Source organism: Mustela putorius, unplaced genomic scaffold, assembly GCF_011764305.1.
Source record: "Mustela putorius furo isolate JIRA1106 unplaced genomic scaffold, ASM1176430v1.1 tig00003858_pilon_pilon_pilon, whole genome shotgun sequence".
NCBI classification, from domain to species: domain Eukaryota; kingdom Metazoa; phylum Chordata; class Mammalia; order Carnivora; family Mustelidae; genus Mustela; species Mustela putorius.
In genome coordinates this window covers 28,259,895-28,286,909 of record NW_025422010.1, presented here as the reverse complement: position 1 = coordinate 28,286,909, position 27,015 = coordinate 28,259,895, and the positions used below count along the sequence as shown (strand labels likewise).

Below are 27,015 nucleotides of genomic sequence, written 5' to 3'. Positions count from 1 at the left end.
TGTATATAACTCTCTTCTTTTCGCTTCCTACTTTTAAAATTCTTTCTTTATCACTACCTTTTGCCTTTTTAATTACTATGTGTCTTGGTGTGAACCTCCTTGGGTTGATTTTGTTGGGGTGATATCTGTCCTTCTGGGTCTGGATATCTGTTTCCTTCCACAAAATAGGAAAGTTTTCAGATATTCTCTTTTTTTAATAATTTTTTTTTTGCCCCTTTTATCTCTCTCCTTCTTCTGGGACCTCTATAATGCAAGTGTTAGTATGTTTGATGGAGTTTCTGAGTTCCTAAGTTTATTCTTAATTTGTATAATTCTTTTTTCTCTCACTTTCTGAGCTTGATTGTTTTCCATTACTCTTCCAAGTCATTAATTTGTTCCTCTCCTTCCTCTGCCTACTATTTATCCTTTTAAGTGTAGTTTTAATTTCAATTATTGTAGTCTTCATCTCTAATTGGCTCTTTTAATCTCTTTGTTAAGGGGCCTCCCAGATGTTCTCCACTCTTTTCTCAAGACCAGTGGTATCTTTATAATCATTACCTTAAATTTCTACTAGCCATATTACTTACATGGTTTCACTTAGGTCTCTTGCTGTGGTTTTGTCCTATTCTTTCATTTGGGACATATTCCTCTGTCTCCCCATTTTGTCTAATTCTCCATATCTGTTTCTATATTAGGAAAGTAAGCTCTTGCACGTAATGGCCCTATGAGGATGAGTTCCTACAGTGTTCCCCAGGCACTTCAGGAGTGTCTCTTATGTGTGTTGCCTATGTCCTCCTGTTGTTTTCTGGCCATTCTTTCCTTTAGTCCAGTCATTTGCAGAAGCTCTCTTTGCTTTTTGTGGGCAATATTTGGTCTGAGCTAGATGAGGTGCATTTTAACAAGGTACACACTGGTCTGCTTGCAAAATGAGACCTTCCAACCTTGCTGTTAGAATTCAGGCACCACAAAATTCATGGGTAGATGATGTGGTTTTGGCAGGGTTTGCACCAATATTCTGGGGGAGGGATGCCACAGTGCAGCGACATGGCAAGCATGACTAGAAAGGATGGATCTGCTGTACTTAGAGGGGTTACGACTTGGTACAGGTAAGTAGGGAGCATTGTTGCTGTACTGATTCCTGTAGGTAGCCATGTGTTTATGCTGGGGGCAAGGGAGAGAAATGACACCTGCCAGCTTTTTTATTTCTGGAGAGGTTTCCCTGCTATCCCTGCTCCTATGATACATGCTGTGAGATGAGTAAATAACTCTCCTTCCTGTATGCCCCAGACATTTTTAAAACTGCTGCTTCTATGCTATCCTTGTGGCTGTTTCTTTTGCTGTCTCTTTAAGGGCAGGGACTTTCTATTGCCCTCTAGGCTCTCCCATAGCAGAGGCTGCTGAGTTTTAAAATTCCAGGCTTAGGGGCACCTGAGTGGTTCAGTAGGTTAACCGTCTGCCTTGGGCTCAGGTCATGATCCCAGGGTTCTGGGATGGAACCCTGTATCAGACTTTCTGCTCAGCAGTTAGTCTACTCAGCAGTGAGTCCACTTCTCCTTCTGCCTCTGCACTCCCTCTTGCACTCTCTCTCTTGCTCTTTCAAGTAAATAATAAATAAAAATCTTTAAAAAGTAATACATGTGTGTACATGTATATATGCATATATGTATATATATATATATGTATATGAAAATCTATTAGGATAGAAAAACTATAAAATCATATGCACTTAATATAACCTAGAAATATGTAAAGAAACTGCTGAGAGCATTATAAGCATAATGTAAAGAAACTGAGCATTATAAGAATAAATTGACTAGCATCAGGTTTTTTCTGTCAGAAAACGATAGATCAAGCAGACCAAATTAAGTAAAACACTCCTTGTTATCACACTCCTGGTTGTTAGCAAGTTGATTTTCTTTTTCTTTTTTTTTTAAGATTTTATTTATTTACTTGACAGAGAGAGATCACAAGTAGGCAGAGAGGCAGGCAGAGAGAGAGAGAGAAGGAAGCAGGCTCCCCGCTGAGCAGAGAGCCCAATGCGGGGCTCGATCCCAGGACCCTGAGATCACGACCCAAGCCGAAGGCAGCGGCTTAACCCACTGAGCCAGCCAGGCGCCCCGCAGGTTGATTTTCAGGGTCGTTGGCCTAGATTGTGTCCTTGTCATGTGGGCTTCTCTACAGAGCACCTCAAAACATGGCAGCTAAATTCGTCAGAGCAAATAAGCAATAGAGCAAGAAAGTGCCAGCAAGACAAAAGTCACAGCTCTTACTACCTAATCATAAAGATGATATTCCATCACTTTTACTTTATTCTGTTTATTGGAATAAACTCTCTGGATCTGGCCCACATGCAAGGAGAAGTGATTTTAGGAGAGAATATCAAAATGCAGATATCACTGAAAGTCTTGTTGGAAACTGCTTACCAACCACAGAGCTCTTTGGTAATTTGCACTTTTCATGGTTGGAGGTTTGTGGGGTGATACCTATGGCTTTCACAGGAGACCCAGAATACAACAGAATTATATGGATAATATGCCAGAAGAAAGTCTTCAGAAGGTTTGAAAATGTAGAAAATAGGAGAAGATGATCAAGAGGCATGGAAGATAAAATAAGAAAAACTAATATGTGTTTAAGTCCTAAAATGGTACCAAGGTATTGTTTGAAAAGTTTATATATTAATCTTTTATATATTTATTTCTTCATTATTTATATAAATTTTAGATTTATATTATTTATATGTTTATTTTCACTTTATTATTTTTATATTAAATTTATTTATATAAATGTCCATATATTATTTATATATTAATATTTTATATTAATCTATAAAAGATTATATATATTATATAAAAGAAAATGCCCAGGGATAATGATAATTATAATGCATAGATCAATAATACTGGAAGACTAACAAATCCCAACAGAATAAATAAAAATTGATCCACATTCAAAGTATCTGTTTTTTTTTTTTTAAGATTTTATTTATTTATTTGACAGAGAGAGATCACAAGTAGGCAGAGAGGCAGGCAGAGAGAGAGAGGAGGAAGCAGAGAGCCCGATGCGGGACTTGATCCCAGGACCCTGAGATCATGACCTGAGCCGAAGGCAGCGGCTTAACCCACTGAGCCACCCAGGCACCCCACATTCAAAGTATCTTAATAAAATAAAATTAACAGACTTTCAAAATCAAGAGATGATCTTAAAAGGGAAGCATAAAATAGTTTCATAGCAATCAGTCAAAAAGTATATTTCTTAACAAAAATGAAAATTAGATTATAGATATATTTAACATATTAAAGATCAATTAAAAATCAAGAAATCTATGAAAATAGAAAATATCCTTCAGGAGAGACCTGGGTGGCTCAGTTGGTTAAGCTTCTGCCATCAGCTCAGGTCATGATCCCAGTGCCCTGGAATCAAATCCCGTTGGGCTCTCAGCTCAATGGGGAGTCTGCTTCTCCCTCTCCTGGAGGCAAAAAGTATTCCAAGAATCCATTTACAATGATGAACAAATTTAATCAACTCCCAGAAAGGTATAACAACTTTAAAATAAGAACCTGAGAGAACTTCAAAACATAAAGCAAAACCCAATGGCATTAAAAAAAAAACAAAAAACAAAAAGATGTAGGGAGACACATTGTTATAGCAGGTAATTTTACCACACTTTTCTCAATAATAAAAAAAAGTAGTAAAAATTAGTAGTGATAAGGACCAAGGTTTCTCAAACATCACCTTGGAAACTTTTAAAAATGCAGACTCTCATTAATAGGACTGAATTTGCCTGAGATTCTGCATTTTGTAGAAGCCCCTAGGTAAAGCTGATGGTCCATAGACTGCACTTGAAATAGCAAGGAAATACAAAGATTAACCTTTATGATTAGTAAACTTGACCTAATGAAACAGTAACCAATAGTTACATTCAATAAGTAGACTGCACTTGAAACAGCAAGGAAATATAAAGATTAAGTTTTATGATTAGTAAACTTGACCTATTAAAACAGTAATCAGCAGTGCATTCAGTAAAGTACATAAGGAATACCTACCAAAAAATATATATATATATATAAAAAAAACCCAAGTCACTGAGCCAAAAGTGAAGACTCAATAATTTTCAGTGGGTTGAAACTGGATGTTCCCTGGCTAAACCACAAATTCAGCTAGAAAGTAGTAATAAATAGACAACTATAAAATAATAAATTCATCATGAAAAAATTTTAAATGTATTTTTTAATAACCCATGGATCAAAGAAGAAACCAAAATGCAAATTAGAAAATACATGTAACTAAGTGACATATAACAAATCTGATGAGCTATAAGAGTGATTGACATTAAATAATAGACAATATTTAAAATATGTATTGTATGTGAGGAAATAAAAACATTAATGGGTATTACATAGATAATAGAACTATGTATAAATTTTGTGTTCTTCATTTTGCTTATATTTACTTGATTCCAGCTCTGCAATGAATATGATCATTAATCAATTTGAATGAATAAAAATTTTATTTTGATATACTAGACCATAAAGAATTTACAGCGAACAAGAGGAATTAGAAGAATATGATAAAACACAAATACATCAAGAATGTAATAAAAAATACTCCAATTACTAAAATGCAAAATGAAGTCTATATATATATTTAAATACTCCCATCTTATTGGAAATCAAACAAATGCAAGTTGAAATACTTGGATGCTATTTATAATAATACATGGCTACATAAGTTGTTTTTAATAATACCTCATACTGGAGATTTTTTTAAAAATAGTTACTTTTGCACATACATAGATAGCAGTTATATATACTTGTTATATACATCTATAGGCAATTTGACAATATATATGAATAAATTTAAAATAAGACAGAGAGGCTGGAAAGATGACAGGGTAGGAGGATGCTAAGCTTGTCTCCTCTTATGGGTACAACTAGATAACATTCACAGTAGTGTAAATAACCCAGAAAATGACTTGAAGACTGGCAGAACAAATTCAACTAAAGGTAGAAAAAAAAGCACATCATGGAAGGTAGGAAGGGCAGAGACAGGAATTTGGAACCAAACAGACCATGGCCATCCAAGGCAGGGAGGGAGCCAGTTGTGTGAAGAAGGACAAGAAACAGACTATCATATGGGGAGCTGGCAAGGGGTAGGTGGATTCCCATAACATTTGGCGTTGAAACCAACAGGGGCTGAATCTTGTGAGTTCTTAAAACCAGGGAATTAAGCCTGGAATTTTGTTTTAATTTTACTTTTAATATATTTTTTTAAAAATTTTTAAAGATTTTATTTATTTATTTGAGAGAGCCAGAGCCAGACAGCAGGAGCAAGGTGAGAGGGAAAGAACAGGAAGAAGAGCAGAGGGAGAAGTAGACTTCCTGCTGAGCAGGGGGTCAGATGTGGGGATCTGTCCCAGGACTCCAGGATCAAGTATATTTTCTAAAATTCTACTGTAAGCATTAGAGGAGTTATAAATGATTTGTTATATAAAATTTTAGAGATATGTTTATTGTTCTTCATGATTTTTTAATTTGTTGGGTATTAATACACATGCAGAAACATGATTATGTATGCTATCAAGTGTACACATTAATGATTTTTTTTCAAGATTGTATTTATTTATTTGACAGAGATCACAAGTAGGGAGAGAGGCAGGCAGAGAGAGAGGAGGAAGCAGGCTCCCTGCCAAGCAGAGAGCCCGATAAGGGGCTCAATCCCAGAACCCTGGGACCATGACCTGAGCCGAAGGCAGAGGCTCTAACCCACTGAGCGACCCAGGCGCCCCACATTGATGATTTTTAAAATATGTATTCATTCATGTAACCATGCCCCTAATTTAGGTATAGAAGCTTTTCAGCATACTAGAGATTTCTCTTGTTCTCTTTCCCAGTCTGTACAACTGCCCCCTTCTTCCCCAAAGAGGTCATCTTCATTCTTTTTTTTTAATTTTTTTATTTTTTATAAACATATATTTTTATCCCCAGGGGTACAGGTCTGTGAATCGCCAGGTTTACACACTTCACAGCACTCACCAAAGCACATACCCTCCCCAATGTACATAACCTCACCCTCCTTCTCCCAATGCCCTTCCCCCAGCAACCCTCAGATTGTTTTGTGAGATTAAGAGTCACTTATGGTTTGTCTCCCCCCCCAATCCCATCTTGTTTCATTGATTCTTCTCCTACTCACTTAAGCCCCCGTGTTGCATCACCACTTCCTCATATCAAGGAGATCATATGATAGTTATCCCTCTCTGCTTGACTTATTTCGCTAAGCATGATACGCTCTAGTTCCATCCACATTGTTGCAAATGGCAAGATTTCATTTCTTTTGATGGTTGCATAGTATTCCATTGTGTATATATACCACATCTTCTTGATCCATTCATCTGTTGATGGACATCTAGGTTCTTCCATAGTTTGGATATTGTGGACATTGTTGCTATAAACATTCGGGTACACGTGCCCCTTTGGATCACTACGTTTGTATCTTTAGGGTAAATACCCAGTAGTGCAATTGCTGGGTCATAGGGCAGTTCTATTTTCAACATTTTGAGGAACCTCCATGCTGTTTTCCAGAGTGGTTGCACCAGCTTGCATTCCCACCAACAGTGTAGGAGGGTTCCCCTTTCTCCGCATCCTCGCCAGCATCTGTCATTTCCTGACTTGTTGATTTTAGCCATTCTGACTGGTGTGAGGTGATATCTCATTGTGGTTTTGATTTGTATTTCCCTGATGCCGAGTGATATGGAGCACTTTTTCATGTGTCTGTTGGCCATCTGGATGTCTTCTTTGCAGAAATGTCTGTTCATGTCCTCTGCCCATTTCTTGATTGGATTATTTGTTCATTGGGTGTTGAGTTTGCTAAGTTCTTTATAGATTCTGGACACTAGTCCTTTATCTGATATGTCGTTTGCAAATATCTTCTCCCATTCTGTCAGTTGTCTTTTGATTTTGTTAACTGTTTCCTTTGCTGTGCAAAAGCTTTTGATCTTGATGAAATCCCAATAGTTCATTTTTGCCCTTGCTTCCCTTGCCTTTGGCGATGTTCCTAGGAAGATGTTGCTGCGGCTGAGGTCGAAGAGGTTGCTGCCTGTGTTCTCCTCAAGGATTTTGATGGATTCCTTTCTGACATTGAGGTCCTTCATCCATTTTGAGTCTGTTTTCGTGTGTGGTGTAAGGAAATGGTCCAATTTCATTTTTCCTGCATGTGGCTGTCCAATTTTCCCAGCACCATTTATTGAAGAGGCTGTCTTTTTTCCACTGGACATTCTTTCCTGCTTTATCGAAGATTAGTTGAACATAGAGTTGAGGGTATATTTATGGGCTCTCTATTCTGTTCATTGATCTATGTGTCTGTTTTTGTGCCAGTACGATTCTGTCTTGATGATGACAGCTTTGTAATAGAACTTGAAGTCCGGAATTGTGATGCCACCAACTTTGGCTTTCTTTTTCAATATCCCTTTGGCTCTTTGAGGTCTTTTCTGGTTCCATATAAATCGTAGGATTGTTTGTTCTATTTCTTTGAAAAAGATTGATGGTACTTTGATAGGAATTGCATTAAATGTGTAGATTGCTTTAGGTAGCATAGACATTTTCACAATATTTATTCTTCCAATCCAGGAGCATGGAATATTTTTCCATTTCTTTGCATCTTCCTCAATTTCTTTCATGAGTACTTTATAGTTTTCTGAGTATAGATTCTGTGCCTCTTTGGTTAGGTTTATTCCTAGGTATCTTATAGTTTGGGGTGCAATTGTAAATGGGAATGACTCCTTAATTTCTCTTTCTTCTGTCTTGTTGTTGGTGTAGAGAAATGCAACTGATTTCTGTGCATTGATTTTATATCCTGACACTTTACTGAATTCCTGTACAAGTTCTAGCAGTTTTGGAGTGGAGTCTTTTGGGTTTTCGCACATATAGTATCATATCATCTGCAAAGAGTGATAATTTGACTGCTTCTTTGCCGATGTGGATGCCTTTAATTTCCTTTTGTTGTCTGATTGCTGAGGCTAGGACTTCTAGTACTATGTTGAATAGCAGTGGTGATAATGGACATCCCTGCCGTGTTCCTGACCTTAGCGGAAAAGCTTTCAGTTTTTCTGCATTGAGAATGATATTTGCGATGGGTTTTTCATAGATGGCTTTGATGATATTGAGGTATGTGCCCTCTATCCCTACACTTTGAAGAGTTTTGATCAGGAAGGGATGCTGTACTTTTTCAGCATCTATTGAGAGTATCATATGGTTCTTGTTCTTTCTTTTATTGATGTGTTGTATCACATTGACTGATTTGCGGATGTTGAACCAACCTTGCAGCCCTGGAATAAATCCCACTTGGTCGTGGAAAATAATCCTTTTAATGTACTGTTGAATCCTATTGGCTAGTATTTTGGTGAGAATTTTCGCATCTGTGTTCATCAAGGATATTGGTCTATAGCTTTCTTTTTTGATGGGATCCTCCTCTGGTTTTGGGATCAAGGTGATGCTGGCCTCATAGAATGAGTTTGGAAGTTTTCCTTCCATTTCTATTTTTTGGAACAGTTTCAGGAGAATAAGAATTAGTTCTTCTTTAAATGTTTGGTAGAATTCCCCCGGGAAGCCATCTGGCCCTGGGCTTTTGTTTGTTTGGAGATTTTTAATGACTGTTTCACTCTCCTTACTGGTTATGGGTCTGTTGAGGCTTTCTACTTCTTCCTGGTTCAGTTGTGGTAGTTTATATGTTTCTAGGAATGCATCCATTTCTTCCAGATTGTCAAATTTGTTGGCGTAGAGTTGCTTATAGTATGTTCTTATAATAGTTTGTATTTCTTTGGTGTTAGTTGTGATCTCTCCTCTTTCATTCATGATTTTATTTATTTGGGTCCTTTCTCTTTTCTTTTGTTAGATCTTCTTGTTGGACAGACCCTTTGAGTATGATATAGTGTTCTTCCCTCTAATCTCTTATTATTGTCTTTGGCTTAAAATCTTGTTGGACAGACCCTTTGAGTATGATATAGTGTCCTTCCTCATATCTTATTATAGTCTTTGGCTTAAAATCTAATTGATCTGATATAAGGATTGCCACTCCTGCTTTCTTCTGATGTCCATTAGCATGGTAAATTCTTTTCCACCCCCTCACTTTAAATCTGGAGGTGTCTTCGTGCTTAAAATGAGTTTCTTGGAGGCAACATGTAGATGGGTTTTGGTTTTTTATCCATTCTGATACCCTGTGTCTTTTGACTGGGGCATTTAGCCCATTAACATTCAGGGTAACTATTGAGAGATATGAATTTCGTGCCATTGTATTGCCTGTAAGGTGACTGTTACTGTATATGGTCTCTGTTCCTTTCTGATCTGCCACTTGTAGGCTCTCTCTTTGCTTAGAGGACCCCTTTCAAGATTTCCTGTAGAGCTGGTTTGGTGTTTGCAAATTCTTTCAGTTTTTGTTTGTCCTGGAAGCTTTTAATCTCTCCTTCTATTTTCAATGAGAGCCTAGCTGGATATAGTATTCTTGGCTGCATGTTTTTCTCGTTTAGTGCTCTGAAAATATCATGCCAGCTCTTTCTGGCCTGCCAGGTCTCTGTGGATAAGTCAGCTGCCAATCTAATATTTTTACCATTGTATGTTACAGACTTCTTTTCCTGGGCTGCTTTCAGGATTTTCTCTTTGTCACTAAGACTTGAAAATTTTACTATTAGGTGACGGGGTGTGGGCCTATTCTTATTGATTTTGAGGGGCGTTCTCTGAACCTCCTGAATTTTGATGCTCATTCCCTTTGCCATATTGGGGAAATTCTCCCCAATAATTCTCTCTAGTATACCTTCTGCTCCCCTCTCTCTTTCTTCTTCTTCTGGAATCCCAATTATTCTAATGTTGTTTCGTCTTATGGTGTCACTTATCTCTCGGATTCTCCCCTCGTGGTTCAGTAGCTGTTTGTTCCTCTTTTGCTCAGCTTCTTTATTCTCTGTCATTTGGTCTTCTATATCACTAATTCTTTCTTCTGCCTCATTTATCCTAGCAGTGAGAGCCTCCATTTTTGATTGCACCTCATTAATAGCTTTTTTGATTTCAACTCGGTTAGATTTTAGTTCTTTTGTTTCTCCAGATAGGGCTTTTATATCTCCCGAGAGGGTTTCTATAATATCTTCCATGCATTTTTCGAGCCTGTCTAGAACCTTGAGAATTGTCATTCTGAACTCTAGATCTGACATATTACCAATGTCTGTATTGATGAGGTCCCTTGCCTTTGGTACTGCCTCTTGTTCTTTTTTGGTGGGTGAATTTTTCCGTCTTGTCATTTTGTCCAGATAAGAGTATATGAAGGAGCAAGTAAAATACTAAAAGGGTGGCAAAACCCCCAGGAAAATGTGCTTTAACCAAATCAGAAGAGATCCCAAATCGTGAGGGGGGAGAAAGGGGTGAAAAGAGGTTCAAAAAGAAAGAAAGAAAAAAAAAAGAAAAGAAAAGAATTAAAAAAAAGAAAAATATAAAAAAGAAAAAATATATATATTAGATAAACTAGTTAAAAAACGTTAAAAAAGAAAAGGGTAAATGTTAAAAAAAATTAGCAGAAGAAGAGAAAAAAAATGAAAAAGAAAAAAATTAAATTCACTGCAAGACTAAAAAAATCTTAGGGAGAAAGCCATGAGTTCCGTGCTTTGCTTTCTCCTCCTCTGGAATTCTGCTGCTCTCCTTGGTATTGAAACCGCACTCCTTGGTAGGTTAACTTGGTCTTCGCTGGATTTCTTGTTGATATTCTTGGGGAGGGGCCTGGTGTAGTGATTCTCAAGTGTCTTTGCCCCAGGCGGAATTGCACTGCCCTTCCCAGGGGCCGGGGTGAGTAATCCGCTCCGGTGCGCTTTCAGGAGCTTTTGTTCCCTGAGCGCTTTCCGTAGAGTTCTGGAGGATGAGAATACAAATGGCGGCCTCCTGGTCTCTGGCCCGGAGGAGCCGAGAGCCCGGGGACCCACTCCTCAGTGCGCCCTCAGAGCACAGCGCCCAGTTACTCCCGTCTGCCTGACCTCCGGCCACGCTCGAGCTCACCGAGCCTGCAGCTGGTTCAAGGTAACACCGAGCTGTGAGCTTACTGTCGGCTCTGTCTCTGTAGCCGGCTTTCCTGTTCCAATACCCGCAAGCTCTGCGACACTCAGACACCCCCGATCCTTCTGTGACCCTGCGGGACCTGAGGCCACACTGACCCCGCGTGGGTTTCGCCCCGGTTTAGCTTTTGGAGCGATGTCCCTCAGTGGAACAGACTTTTAAAAGTCCTGATTTTGTGCGCGGTTGCTCTGCTGCTTGCCGGGAGCCGGCCCCTCCCCCCGGGGTCTATCTTCCTGTCGCTTTGCATTCACTTCTCCGCGGGTCCTACCTTTCAGAAAGTGGTTGTTTTTCTGTTTCCAGAATTGCTGTTCTTATTCTCTTCGATCTGTCAATGGATGTGCAGGTGTTTGCAATCTTTAAATAAGCTATCTAGCTGATCTCCGGCTAGCTGAAGTAGTCTCAGCCTGCTACTTCTCTGCCATCTTGACTCCTCCCCCTTCATTCTGACTTTTATCACCAGACTTAGTTTTTTGCCTGTTCTTGAAATCCATATGAATGGAAACATTCATATAGCATATGCTCTTTAGTATCTTGAAGCTTTACATTGTATCTCTTAACAGGTAGAATGATTCTTCCCATTTTAGTCTTCTAAATTTATTCTGATTTAGCAGATAGGAGATTGATAAAATCTGAACAATTGGTGTCTAGGGGCACTAGTAGCAAAATCTACCCCGAAAAATCCTTAAAAAGCTGAGGAATTGGTGGCATCAAGTTTAGGAAATGGAGTGAGAAGACAACTAAAATAATACTTAGTTCCTAAGTTCAATGACATTGGGCACTTGTCCACTTCTTAGTCAAAGTCTGTAGTTCATTATCTGGACTGGGGGAAATAGATACTATTGAGAAAAGTGCTATGGTGAGCGCTGTGAATTGCATAAGACTGATGATTCACAGATCTGTACTGCTGAAGCAAATCATACATTATATGTTAAAAAAATTATTTTAAAGGAAAAAATAAAAAAGAAAGAAATATAATCAAACATATATTTTGAATGCTGAGATTCCCCATCTCTCGTTATCTACTGGGCTTTTGAATTCTGATAGGGAGACCTACACTCTCCAGACGTGGAAGGGTAAAGAAGAATCTTTTGTTTATTTTTTATTGTTTTAATTTTCATTTCCTTAATGAGGTTGTATCTTTCAGTTTCGTTTGACTCCACTCCTAAAATCAGGGTTAGTGCAAGAGAACCTGGGCTACTTCCAGGTGGAGTTATCTGTATTTCTTAGTGATATTTTGTGGAAATGATAACTTTGTCATTTTCTCGCCATACTTTTTGTGTATATAAACTGTAACACCTTATCTAAAGTGGCTTCTATCTTTTATATGTATTTGCTACCTACCGGATAGGATATAGGATTATGTGGGTCACAGTTTAGCTCTGGCTTTCTTTGTGGAAGATCACATAAGATCAAAATTTATTTTTTAGTAAACCTATTGTTTTCCTAAGCTGCAGTTTCCTCCATTTTACCTCTAAGACTGAGAAAGACAAAACAGTAAACTAGGGCTTTAATAATATGCAGTCTTTTCACTTCTACAACCTCTCTTCTTTTTTTTTCTCTTCCTTTTGTTTTGCCTTCCCATCCCTGTACTGCCCACCCTCTGAATCAAAGGTGCTTATCTCTATCACATGAAATTAAATCAAAAGGTGATTTATTTTAAATAATTTAGGAATCACTTTTGCCTCATTTTTTCCCATTGGAAACATAAATACATCTGATGAATTTTTTCTCACCATTTACTTCTTGATCTTTTAAAAAGTTGCTTTGGCATAGGACAAATTTTAGGAAAAGGTAAATTCCATTGATTTGCATTGTTATGTCAGAAACTAATTTACATAAAATTTTAAATATGATTTTCCTTTCATTGTGGATAAAACCAACCATGTTTTTCCTCTTAGGAGAGAGATAGAGAAACTTGACAATCTATATCATCACTACTCTACAGCGGTACAAAATGTCAGTGTTAGTATTGAGGAGAACAAAGAAGCAGTGACTGAAGTACTGAAGGAAACAAAGTCATCAACAAAGGAACTATCTGATTTATCAAAAATGGTGGGTTTTCCAATTTAAAAATAGAAAAAATACTGATTTTAGTTTTAAGCCATAGTTGTTAAAACTTAACAATTATCTGTCTACGTTGGTCTTCTCTTACTACACAACAAATTACCAGAATTTAAGCAGCTTGAAACAACACCCATTTCTTATCTCAAGGTTTCTCTGGATCATGTCTTAGCTGGTTCCTGTGCTTTGGGTCTTTTTTTTTTTAAGATTTTTTTTTTAAACTGAAATCAAACTATTAGCAACCCTACATTTCTTTCTGGAGACTCTAGGATTAATCTGTTGTCAAGCTCATTTCAGTTTTGGCAGGACTCAGTTTCTGTGCTTTTAGAACTGAAGTCATTGTTTCATTTGTGGCTGTCAGCCTGGGATCATTCTTAGCTTTCAGAGGCTGCTTGCATCCCAGGCTGGTGGTTCCCTTTGTCTTTAAATCAAAAAAGGGGGTTGAGTCCTCTCGAGCATAGTTAACACTCTGACCTGCTCTTATGACTCATTTTTCCTGCCTTCTTGTTCTCCCACAACTTATTCACTATATTTACTATTCATAGTAAATAGTAAAATGAATAATAAGATGGTAAAAATAAATAACAGTATAGTACAAAGCAATAATATATATTCTATACCATTTGACATTCATTGGAATTAAAACTACATGTTTTTATTGCCACTTTCTATTATATTTCTATCTATATACTCTTTAACTGTTTCATTAAATTTTTTAAAAAATTAATCCATAATTAAGAGTGAGGCTAAGCATGTTTTAGTGGCTTTTTGGAGGTCATTTATATTTCCTTTTTTTGTGAAAAAGCTGCTCATTATTTTTCCCCATCTGTTGCATGATTATTTTTTGACTTAATTTGTAAGTACTTGTATATTATTGATACTAAATATTTTAAAGTTACATATATTAAAAATATTTTTATCCAGTCTTATTTCTTTATGGTAACTTCTGATGAAGAAAAACTTCAGTTTTAATGTAGAAAAGTTATAATACTTTCCTTCGACCTTTGTGCTTTTCTGAATTTAAGAATTATTTTTTTTACGTTGAAGTCAAAAAATATTCTCTGATATTTTATTCTAAATGTTTTGAAATTTGGCTTTCCATATTTCATGATGCTTCTAGATGAAATTATGTTTAAAATATTCAAAACTGATATTTTTCTCCTATCTTTTATTTATAAGTTTAAAAGTAAGAAACTATCTAGAATTTTAGGAATGCATATTTCATTTGCCACATGTGAAGCATAGTCAATATGAAATTCATATATGGGTATGGTGTGAAGTTGAGCTTCCAATTACATTTTTTTTATTAAATAGAAAACAAATCGTTGCAATATAAGTTATTATATTTCTATATTAATATTCAGTGCCATCTCTGTCACATGTGAGGCTTCCATATTTTTGTGTATCTTTTCCATCTTTTTTTAAATTTATTTGGTTTACTTAACCATCTTTACCTCAGCACTTTATGTCTGTATTACTAAGATTCTAATGATTTTTGATTATCTATTGTGGTGAATCCCTCAGTCTTACCTTTCTTTATGAGTTTTAGGCTGTTCTTGACCTTTGTTCTTCTCTATAAATTTCAGTGTTCTCTTATTCATTTCCTTCAGAAGTTTTATTGGAATTATGATTAGAATCATATTCATTTATGGATTGTATGATGGAAAAGTGAGATCTTTATGATGGGGATACCTAAACATAAACATGATCTATCTGTCCACTTATTTGGGTAGTTTTTCTAAATTGAACCTCAAGCAGCTTCCTTGGAACTTTGTAGAAGGCAAAATCTCTCTGGAAAATCAACCCGAGATTAGTCTTAGACAAATTAACTCATATCTCCACTGAATTTTAAAGTTAATTTTTAAAATAAATTTTTAATGTAATTCTGATTTATTTGTAAATGTAGTCTATATGGTAGGTACTATTTAAAATTCATGAAGATTTAATTTTTGTCCTACTACCTGGGTAATTTGCATAAATATTTTATTTAGGAAAACTTATTTCTTTTTTCTCTGGTAGTGGGATGCAGTCCTAAATAGGTTCATTTTGTAAACTGTCTAATTCTGCTATTTAAATCTTTTATATTTCTGATTTATTTTCTGATAAAAATTACTGAGAACTGTATTAAAATGTTTCAATGTGATAGTGAATTTCTTTCTTTCTTATTGTTTCCATTTTTTTTTGTTGTTGTTTTCTGCTTTATATAACTTGTAACCATGTTTTAGATGAAACTAAGTTTAGAATGTTTAGAATTAAGGTTTTGCTTATGATATACTTGATTTTTACATTTTTAAGCTATAAATTATTAGAAGTTTTGGAATGGATATTTCATTTACTGATTATAAATCATAACATCTTTAACTTCTTCTTGAAGTTTGAGGATCTTGTGATTTTTTTCTTGATAGGTAGTTTACTTTCCATCATGTTATGCCTATCTTATTTAATAATCCCTGTATTAAGATAAGTTTTATTAGTTTACATAATAAATGTTTGATTATATTTTTCCCATTGTAATCTTTTTGCACAGTTCTATTTGCTTATTACATTATTTTTTCTTGTTACTAAAGTATATCCTTTATAAGCTTTTTTAGTGAGCTAGATTTGATATTTTCAAAATTTTGTTTCCCTGCAAGTGTTTTCATTTTGTTCTCTTTCATGCACTATAGGGAATATGTCCCTAACTTAATATGGACATGACTTACACTGCTGCATATGCAATGTAAAAGAATCCAGAAAAAGGCAAGGCTTAAAACACTAAACTAAAACACAGTGGGCCTAAGTGCCAGGGGGATGACATAGGAACAATGAATTGGAAGAAACTGATCTTAAATAGATAGTAATCTAAGTATCTCTTCAATTTTCTCTTGTTTCTTTGACCAGGTTCTCTGTAGTTACCCTTTTCCCTCTAACTCTGTTCTCTGGCTACCTGCAAGAGGCCAGAAATGTGCCAAGAGCTTTCTTTATTCTGTTTTGATTTTTTTTCATAAATACAGTTCTCTCTGACTATAAAGTTGGTATTCAATTACTCATTTTTCCAGTCCTACCATGGTCTGACTGAATCCTCTCATCTTTATTTATTTATTTATTCATTCATTCATTTAATTTTTCTTTTTTTTTTTAAGATTTTATTTATTTATTTGACAGACAGAGATTACAAGTAGGCAGAGAGGCAGTCAGAGAGAGGAGGAAGCAGGCTCCCTGGTGAGCAGAGAGCCCGACGTGTGGCTCGATCCCAGGACCCTGGGATCATGACCCGAGCTGAAGGCAGAGGCTTTAACCCACTGAGCCACCCAGGCTCCCCTATTCATTTAATTTTTCTAAGAGAGAGAGAGCACATGCACATGCATGTGAGCAGTGAGGGGAGGGGCAGAGGAAGAGGGAGAGAGAGAATCAATCTTAAGCAGGCTGCAGACCTTTCTGGAGCCCAGCAGGGGATGGTCTCAGGACCTTGAGATCATGACCTGAGCCAAAATCAAGAATCAGATGCTTAACCAGCTGAGTCACCTAGGCACCCCATGAATCCTCTTCATTTTAAACTTCAGCTTGGAAGGAGTAAAATCATCGGTAAAACAGTCTCCTCACTTTATTCTGTCCGCTTTGGCCTCTAATTGCACTCTCTGTTTACATTCATACCAGTACTTACAACACTGTTGAAATGAGTGATTGCTTGTCTACTTTTTTTTAGACTATAATGTTTTTAAGGGTAGGAGATGCATTGTGATTTTTATTTCCTTTGTGTAACATGCACAGTTTCTGTCCTATATTAGGTACTCAATGAAATGCCATATTAGGCACTCAAGGAAAGGCATTTCAGTCTTTTTGAATAGGTGAGTTATCCCGGGAATAAATGAAACCAAAGGAGGAAGGGAGCAAAAGGGAGGAGAAGGGGAGGGAGGGGAAGAGAAGAGAGGGGAGGAAAGAAGGAATGAAGAAAGGGAAGAAGGAAAGAAGTAAGGAGAAGAAAGATTGGAGGAAGGAAGAAGGAAAGGAAAGAAAAAAAAGAAGGAATAAATGGAAAAAAGGAAACACATCACTGTGAGCTTGGAAAGAATTTTGTGAGGTATGGAGTGTATAGTGCATATATTCAGAATATCTGTGAAGATTTAAAATGATGCTTGTAGCTTTCTTACATTTTATTTCTTTCCAGGGACTACTATAAGCATCAGAGAAATATAGGACAACCAATAAAAATTTTAAAATATTATATAGTGCTGTGAAATAATTATGTTCTCAATTTTTCAATCATGCTGAAATTTGTCATCTTAAAGAATATCATTTTTTTAAAGATTTTATTTATTTGACAGAGAGAGACACAGTGAGGGGGGAACACAAGCAGGGGGAATGGGAGAGGGAGAGGCAGGCTGCTTGCTGAGCAGGGTGCCCGATTCGGGCCTGGATCCCAGGATGCCCCAAGAATATCATTGTTGATAAAATATCTTCAAAAATGGAAAATTTGGGGTGCCTGGGAGCCTCAGTGGGTTAAGCCTCTGCCTTTGGCTCAGGTCATGATCTCAGGGTCCTGGGATCGAGCCCCGCATTGGGCTCTCTGCTCAGCGGGGAGCCTGCTTCCCTTCCTCTCTGCCTGCCTCTCTGCCTACTTGTGATCTCTCTCTCTGTCAAATAAATAAATAAATATTTTTTTTAAAAAATGGAAAATTTATTCACTAATCTTACAAGCAATCATTTTTTTATCTCTTTGATCATCTCTAAAATGGCAAGTATGGCCTTTCCTAACAAAAATGTTATTTTTAATGAGATATTATGAATATATGTTATAATGTTAGTAATATTTTTCAGTTATAGTAATCTTTTGGGGACTATCATATTTTCTGGGAAAGAACAGAACATGATGAAGTTTAGATATATTTTTTTCCTGCATTTTGCTCATCATAAAAACCTTTAATCTAGGTTTTTAAGGAGCGCATGTTAAGCACTCAATTAAAAGCAATGATGTGCATCACTTCCACGCATTATTTTTTGGTATGCAGTTGAAACTTCCAGCTCAAGAGAAAAGTAAAAGATTTGTTCTGCCTAATTGCACATACAACCTAACTGATTTTTTAAAATTTCAAGGCATATCATCCTTCCAATTTAGTCTTTGCTTCATTAACATATACTCTTTTCTAATTTGTGTTGGAATTGTATCTATGAAAACACATTTTTCCTTCTCATGTCTACAAACAATAGCTTTTGTAGGTCAAAAAACATCTTGAAATTGGTTAATTACCTTAAAAAGTATCAAAATAAAATAATTTTTAAATGTTGAATTACAGATTTTCTATAAATTTTTATCTCGTGTTTTCTTTGAAGTCTACTGCTACTATAGTTCAGCATTTTTTTTGGACTTAATTTCATCTTCAGCAACTCTTAGCTTCTTGTGATATTAAAAAAAAGCCATCTGTATTTCATTTTATCCAGTTATTTCATTAGATAATAAAAATGGTTTTTAAAAATTTATAAATCCTTTGTGATTTTCATATTTTACTGACCAGTGGCAGGTACACAGAACTTTTTTTAAAAATCAGATTGTAGATAAGGATTGTAAATAAGTGAATAGCTTTTGTATGTATGCCTATGGTTTCATTTTTAGATATTGATTTTGTTAGCAGAAATTTGTTTTATTACTACCTTATTGGTCTCTGTACTATATCGTATAAATTCTGATACCACAAAACATTCCACAAATTCTTTTTGACTCATTGTTTACCTTAAAATCTTCTTAAGAAATTTATTTCTTAAAAAAAGGCCAATGATTATTACTAATAATATGCATAATTATTACTATAACCAACTAAGAAACTAGAGAGGCAGAGTAAATTCTTCATGGACTCAAAGCTGTTAAGTGGTAGAGCCAAACTACAAACTACAATGCAATTCTTTCATTATAATATATTCAATATAATAATATGGATAAAATGTGATAATGTATACAAAAGTACATATTGCTAATTTTTTTATTATAATATTTCAATTTCAGTGTAGCATATTCCTAAAATATTTTAAAATTCTTTGAAATTGACTTTATTTCATTTCTTATTTTAAAGAAGTGTTTAATGTTGTCTAAATATTGATTTCAAATATATGCTCATTATCATGTTAAAGACTTAAAAAATATATGCAGGTTATAAAAATTGTTTACCAGGAATAGATGTTGCTTTGTGAGCATCTGTGAAGATTCTAAAGAGTTTCTCATTTGATCTATTGAAGTGATGTATTATATTAATATTAAATCTTTTTTAAATTCTTGAGATGACTCTGCTTGGTTATGGTTTATTGTTCCTTTAATTTACTGCTGAGTTTGATTTGCAAGTATTTTATTTAAGATTTTGCATCCATATTCATAAGTTAGTCTGTATTCCAGTGTTCTTAATTTGTGCTATATTTGATAGATTTTCTTATCAGGATTATACTAGCTTTAAAAAATGAATTATGAAGCTTTTCTTCCTTTCTTATTACCTGAGGAATTAATATGGATTTAAATAACTTTTTCTTGAAAGTTTGATAAAACCCTTTAGTTGAAAATATAACTCTGGTGTTTTATATTTTTTAATTATTTGAATTATTATTCTATTTGTCATGAACAGTTGTTTCATTTCATCGCATGATTGGTCGTACCAGGTTATATAGGTTTCTTCTTAAGGTTAATTTACAAATTTTAATGGCCCTAGAAATAATCCAAGTGGATTAATATTTTGAAATTATTATGATATGATATAGAATGCTCTATTATACTTCTGTATATCTCTTATTTCTAATTTCTAATTTCACTGTTTAAGTTAGATTTTCAAATTTTTATAAATGGAATAGAAAAAAAGAGGTGGTCCTTAGATTTCATACTTCCACAGTTTCCAACTTCTAAAATAGTAATGTATGCTTTTACAGTTACAGTTTATTTTCTTATTCCTTTAGGCTTATTCTATTCCTTTTTACCTTTCACTTCTCTGTTCCCAATGCTTAATGTTTTGTTTTTGTTTTTAAATTTTTCTCAAAGAGCTACAGTTGCATTTCTTGTTACATTTTGAAGCAAGATTTCTTAAAAGGATTTTCTGTTTTCACTCAGATTGCTCAACTGCATTCCCCCTTCAAATGATTTCCAGTCAGTTTTAACTACCACACTACACTGAAATTACTAATAAGGGATCCTATTTTCTTTCTTACAACCCTTCAAAAATCTAGTAGGATTCATTACGCATAACTATTAGCTAACATTTCTTTAAGGCACTTTGTGAATAGCACAAATATTTAATTGGCATGCCTCAGAGTTTAGAATATACTCATATGAGTAGAAGAAAATACTGATCTATGACTTCACTATCCAGATGTGGTCACTGCTAATATTTTGTTGTGCATAAACAGGCATTGTGCTATAATTAAAAACTGTATTTTCATATGCATACAGTAATTGATGACATGTTTCTCCTTAGATAAAAACTTATTCAAAATTATCTTATATTTTACAATGTAATTTTAATAATTGAGAAATTTTAGACCTTTATTATCAAATGTTTAGGATGTTTTCAGTTTCTAAACATTATAATCAAAACTGTGGTATTTCTAAAACTTAAAATTACACAACTACTCATTTTAACAAAATAATACTGTGATGCAAAAATAATGAAAGTTGCACTATGATGTAGTATTAGAGGTTCAAGCCAGAATTTTATGCCATGTATTTCTGGTAGGGCTTGAATGATTGCCTGCATTTTTACATTTCCCAAAATTAATTTTTAACAATAATATTTCCATTAATTCAATTTCTTGGCTTTCATATCATTAATCTTATAGAGCTGTTATCCACGGGAACTTGTATGGCAACTGCTCACAATTAAGATCTGGGCTTATACTATTTTTATATTTTACCTAATGTTATATCTTTAAATATTATTGATGTTACACATTGTTTCTTTAAATCTAAAGAATTTTAGCCATCAGTTTAAACATAATCATACCGCCTCTCAGAGCAGTACACATTGTATTATATTTGTGCTTGTTCAGGGAGGAAGGAGAAGAAAGCACAAAAGGGCTTACTACCAGTACGTTTATAGTTAGGCAGGATTAACCATTGTCCCATATGTCTGTATTTTGTTTTACTCAGGGTGTATATGTCATTTAAAGGACAAATGAGTCCTATTTACAACATCTCATCCTTCTAGATGTTAAAAAGGTTTCCAGTTTATGAGAAAGTAGTTAGTAAACACTGTGTACACTGTGTTTAAATTTAGAGAAAAGATTGTTCTGCGAACAGCTAGAAGAAGTGATATTGTTAAAATCCCTTCTAAGCATTACAGATACTTATGCTTTCTCCTGGGTTGATAGAGATGGGAAGTTGGAAGGTTCTAGGTCAGAATGTTCCTTCAGTGCTGCTGTGTGTAACGTGGGAAAACTTCAAATAAATCCTTACTTGAAACATCTAGTCTTCTAGATGTTTAAAAGTGTACATATGTTAAAGGTAGAGAGATAAAGTAACACCCTTTAAGTATTCTGTTAATTCATAAGAATGGTTGTATTTTGGGAATGGGATTGTTAAACTTGATGTCTTGGAGAGTATGCTGACTGTTCACTGGGTGGCAGGGCATGGGGTGGGCCAGGAAGGGAGTGAAGAGAGGAGCTTTGTGTGCCCATGAGTCCTTAGCCATGTTCAGATGGTCTAATAACCGTTCTTCTGTAAGAACACTGTAGTTAACACTGCTGTGTATTAAAGGATAAACAAGTCCTAATGTACAAAGTATATAAAAAGTAGGAGTGGTACAATAGTCCTGTTGTAATAAATGTCCTTTTGTTAGTTTTTAGGAAGGACTGCTCTGTTCTGTCTGTTAATCCACCTCTTGGAGCTAGATGTATCCCTGTACTTAGTCATTGAAATGGTGGAGGGAGTAGAGGAAGGGTGAAGGGAAGTGCTTTTTACTACTCTCTCGATATCTAGAAGACAGTTTTAAGTGACAATCATAGGTCTGTATATGGGTTTTTGTGAAGTACCTGTGTTTATTTTGGACAAGGTTCATTATTTGTTACATCTAAGTTTTTCAGATATCCTGAGGCGCAATGTATGATAAAATGTACGGCTAGTAAATTAACCAATTTACATGTTTCTTTTTGTTATAATTGATAGGAAAGAAGCATCTGGAACATGGAATTGTTAAACTGTCTCTGAGAAATATATGTTAGGACTTGCTGGGTTGGCATCCCGTGGCAGAAGGAAGTATAGAGCGAGAGATGTATATGTGTGTGTTCTTATTTACTTTTAAATGATAACTGTTAATATGTGTACATCGCTTTTGTCTGCACTATATAGGAAGGTACTAAGTGATTCAATGGCAACATACCTGCTTGCTAATAGTATAGATTGGATTATGAATTTGTTCAGAAGCATTATACTTTGTGTACTCTGTTATTCTGTGTCTCACTTTTAATTGAACATGAAGAGAATGCAATTATTTTAATTGTAATTTTGCCAGTATCTTTATCTAGGTGTCTGTTGCCATTTTTGTCTTTCATAACATTTTTGTCACCAAGTAAGGCAAGCATACATTTTTTTTTCTTTCCGATTGAGTTGGTGTAGTGTATTTTAGGTTATCAAAATACTCGTAGTTTTGGGACTTTGAAGTGGTAAATATTCATGTTATGTAAAAAAGCACAATACATAACTTTATGATCTTAATTACATTAAAATGCTTTGTTTTATATATATACACATGGGACCTAGAAGTCAAACAGTAAACTGCATGTGATTACAGAATTGTTTTTGCTTCTTGTGTTTTGCAATTTCATGTACATGTTAACTTTTAACTTTTAAAAATTACATTTAAAAAAACTACATACCAATTCTTCATGTTTTCTTATAAGTGTAGAAGGTTTTTCCCTCCTCAATATCATTTGTCACTTAATTTACTAATTCTATAAATAAAAATTTCTAGACTTTTTCTTAAGCAAACATTATTTATGTTGTAAGAGAGAGAGATTCTGGAATTTTTACAATTGATTTGAGTGAAATGGAGAGCTAAGAAAAGCTATTCCCATAATAATTTTGTATGCATTAGGTGCCTTCTGATTAATTTTTAGATGAGATTACCCACTGGATTTCTTGTACTTCACAGTTCTCTTAGAGTAACTCTGTATTAAGTACTGTAAATATTAGTTACCTTCATTAGTATTCTTTATAATTTTTTAAAATATTTTATTTATTTATTTGATGGAGAGAGATCACAAGTAGGCAGAGAGGCAGGCAGAGAGAGAGGGAGAAGCAGGCTACCTGCTGAGCCCAACACGGGGCTCAATCCCAGGACCCTGAGATTATGACCTGAGTCGAAGGCAGAGGCTTAACCCATTGAGCCACCCAGGCGCCCCCTCATTAGTATTCTTTAGATGATAAAAATGTTCTAAGCTTGTAAATTCTGGGGCACCTGGGTGGCTCAGTTCGTTAAGCCACTGCCTTCAACTCAGTTCAGGATCCTGGAGTCCCGAGATCAAGTCCTCCATCAGGCTCCCAGCTCTGCCAGGAGTCTGCTTCTCCCTCTGAACTTCTCCACTCTCATGTTCTCTCTCTCACTCTCTCTCTCAAATAAATAAATAAAATCTTAAAAAAAAAAGGTTGTAAATTCAATCATTTTCTAGTTATAGAGGTGGTTTTATATATGTTAGAAAACTATATGTAACTGCTAAAATTTAAGTTAATATATTTGGGTATAATTTATAAATATTAATCAATTTTAATTGAAATTCTTTTTAAATTGAAGTGATTCACATATACCTTAATCTAGAAGGACACATAAGGCTATTGGCTCTTGACTATTTCAGTGTAACCAAAAATAGTGAAGTGATTATCTAAAAAATATTTTGGCCATGTCCCCACTATCTAATGGAATACACACACAAACGCAGCTACATGCATACATACGAGCATATGTATACATAAACATATATATGCATACCTGTGAATTATATGCATATATAGATGTGCATACATACATATGGATACATATATGTACATATATATGAATGAATGCATGCGTGCATCCCTGGTCTACATGGGAGACCTACGTGTTGTGAATTTTGTATCAGCAAAATACTAAAAGAGACTGACAGTGTCTAAAATAAAAGAAAGCCATTGGATCTCATGATTCTTCTGGAAAGAAGCAGGTTGATAAAATTGTTCACCTGCAAACTTGTGCTATTTTTCATGAAAAAGGAAGGATGATCCAAATAGTGAAACTAAGAGTCCTGAAGTTGGGACCAAGAATTGAGAGGGTGGATAAAATTCCAGAGGGTGCTGTTGAGAACTACAGAAGATTATTCTTCCTCATGGCTGAGGATAGAAAAATTCAGGGAAATGTAGCAGAACGTGGAGTCAGAAACAGAGCATGAGAAGCACTCAACCAGCCATTGCTGACTTAAAATGGAGTGGGCCATATAAAAAATGTGAAAGGAAAATGAATTCTGCCCACAGTCTTAATGAAATTAGCAGTGGCTCATTCCCTGGAGTCTCTGCAGAAGAGCCCAGCTGAAACCATCATTTCAGCTTATGAGACCTTAAACAAGGTGTTTACTTAACCCACTAGCATTCTGTTCTACAGAATCATGAGATAACAAATACATATTATTTTAAGCTAGTAAGATGATACCATTCTATTTGTTCAGTTTTCTTTTTTGTCTTAGAAAATTTTTCAAAAGGTTTCCTCATATAGAGTTTCCATATTTTTGATAAGTTTATCCCTAATTAGTTATTTTGTTGCATGTTAATTGGGGATTTTTTCTTTCATTAATTCTTATTCCTGGTTATATTTAGGTATATAAAATCAATAATGCTAATTCATATTTTACTAATTTACTGGTTTTAAAAATATTTATGGCAGTTTAATCATTTTTTTTAAATATTTTTATTTATTTATTTGACAGAGAGAGATCACAAGTAGACAGAGAGGCAGGCAGAGAGAGAGAGGAAGGGAAGCAGGCTCCCCGCCGAGCAGAGAGCCCAATGTGGGACTCGATCCCAGGACCCTGAGATCATGACCTGAGCCAAAGGCAACGGCTTAACCCACTGAGCCACCCAGGTGCCCCTAATCATTATTTATTTTGGATTAGCCAAGAGTGCTATTATTTCAACTATAAATACAGATATTATTATCCCTTCATTATTTTTATGTCTTTTAAAAAAGTTATCTTTTATCTGATTACATTGGTTAATGTATCCAGTACTGTGTTAAATGGTAGTAGAGATCATTGGCATCCTTGCTATGTTCTTCTTTTGATGGGATTGATGCTAGTTTTTTCCCTTAAGTAAGAGTCTGACTTTAGGAGTCAAAATATATTTTGTCATGTTAAGAAAATATTGGTTTCAATTTATTGAGTATTTTTTTAATTGGAGACAGGTCTCAGATTTTATCAAGCTTCTCTTTTGCACCTAGGGAAATACTTATATATTTTCTCTTATCTGTATAATATCCATATGAAGCTAGTGAATTGTATTGATGGGTTTCCTAATGTTGAGCCTTGCATTATTGTAATAAATCTTATTTGGTTATAATATCTCTCACCCTTATCTTAGACACATTTTAATTTTTTTTGTCTTCATCATTCAACCAGAGCATCGCTGATTTAGGTTAATAATGATTTCCATATTGCTAACTCTAATCATTGTTTCTTTGTCCTTATTTTAATTATAATTAAAGTGCTATATGTAGCACTTAACCAAACTGATTATACCCTATCTCTGGAAACTTTTTCTCGTGGTTTCTAACACGCACTATTCTTATTTCTCTTTACTCTTCTGCAAAGTTGCTCTCAGTTTCCTTCGCTAGTTTCTCTATATTTCCCCAACTGCACAAACATCTGAGACTCTCAGGGCTTTGTCTTTTAGAATAAGCTTTATGTATATGTATATGTAATTAACAACTCAAACCCACTTAGTTGTCTAGTTGGTATCTCAAGCTTACCTTTTCCAAAATTGAACTTTAGATATCCAGCCTGCAGTTTTTCCAGTTCTAGTTTATGACATTCAGTCCCTCTAGTTTTTTAGACCAAGGTAGTTGAAATACACATTCGAACTCTGTATTAATTTATGTTGGGAATTGTTAGGCAAAAACAAAACAAAACAAAACAAAAACCCTTCTGTTCAGTTTTAGTAGCTAATGCCAAAAAATTTTTCCAAGATAGTTACACATTTTTTCTACTCAGACCATTATGAATGAGAGTTCCAGCCTCAGATTAACACAATCCTCTAATATTGTCTCTTATTTATTTTTAATTATAGTTCTTTTGTAGGATTTATCCCACTGTGGTTTTAAATTTTCATTTCTCTGATTAGTAAGGCTGAGAATTTTTAAAGCACTTTATTTAGAATGTTATTTTAGAGTTTTTCACAGAGACTCAGGCTCACATTTTGCCTCCACTTTCCAGTTGTGACCTGCACATTATACCCTTTTGAGATTGAGTTTTCTCATTTGAACAACAAGGTATATGTTAATTTTGTATGTTAAAAATGTGCAAGAGAGGGATTTAGAGGTTAACGTGTTGATTAAAGGAGAATACATATAAAGGGTACCATTCATTTAGAAAAACATTTTATTCTTTACATGATTTTAATAATTTTAAATATTGATATTTTCTGTTCAAACTTAATCTTTCATTCAATACGCATGTCTAAAACATTGCCAATTATGAATCCCATATATTACTAGTTATTTAAAATATATATGTTCTCTTTTCAGTGGTGTAGTATGCAGAATGTTTTCCCACCTTGTTGTTTTCATTGTTTTTATTTTCAACTGTCCTCAGTAATTTCCACTCTATTAATGACTCACCCAATTTATAAAACAGTGAGATTGTATAGACTAGGTGCTGCATTTCTTTATTTAATTTTCTTGTAAATGTTATAGGTAACATGTTCACCTAGGCAAAT

At 34.9% G+C, this 27,015-nt stretch overlaps 1 protein-coding gene across 2 annotated transcripts in view; it reads left to right on the top strand.

The window, feature by feature from the left end:
- CCDC178 (coiled-coil domain containing 178) overlaps positions 1 to 27,015 on the top strand; it is a 442,343-nt gene that overhangs the window by 88,831 nt on the left and 326,497 nt on the right. For both annotated transcript variants that reach the window (XM_004742898.3, XM_004742897.3), the window contains one exon: positions 12,959 to 13,112. In XM_004742898.3, coding sequence (XP_004742955.1) covers positions 12,959 to 13,112 — 154 coding nt within the window. The remainder of the gene's footprint in view (positions 1 to 12,958; positions 13,113 to 27,015) is intronic.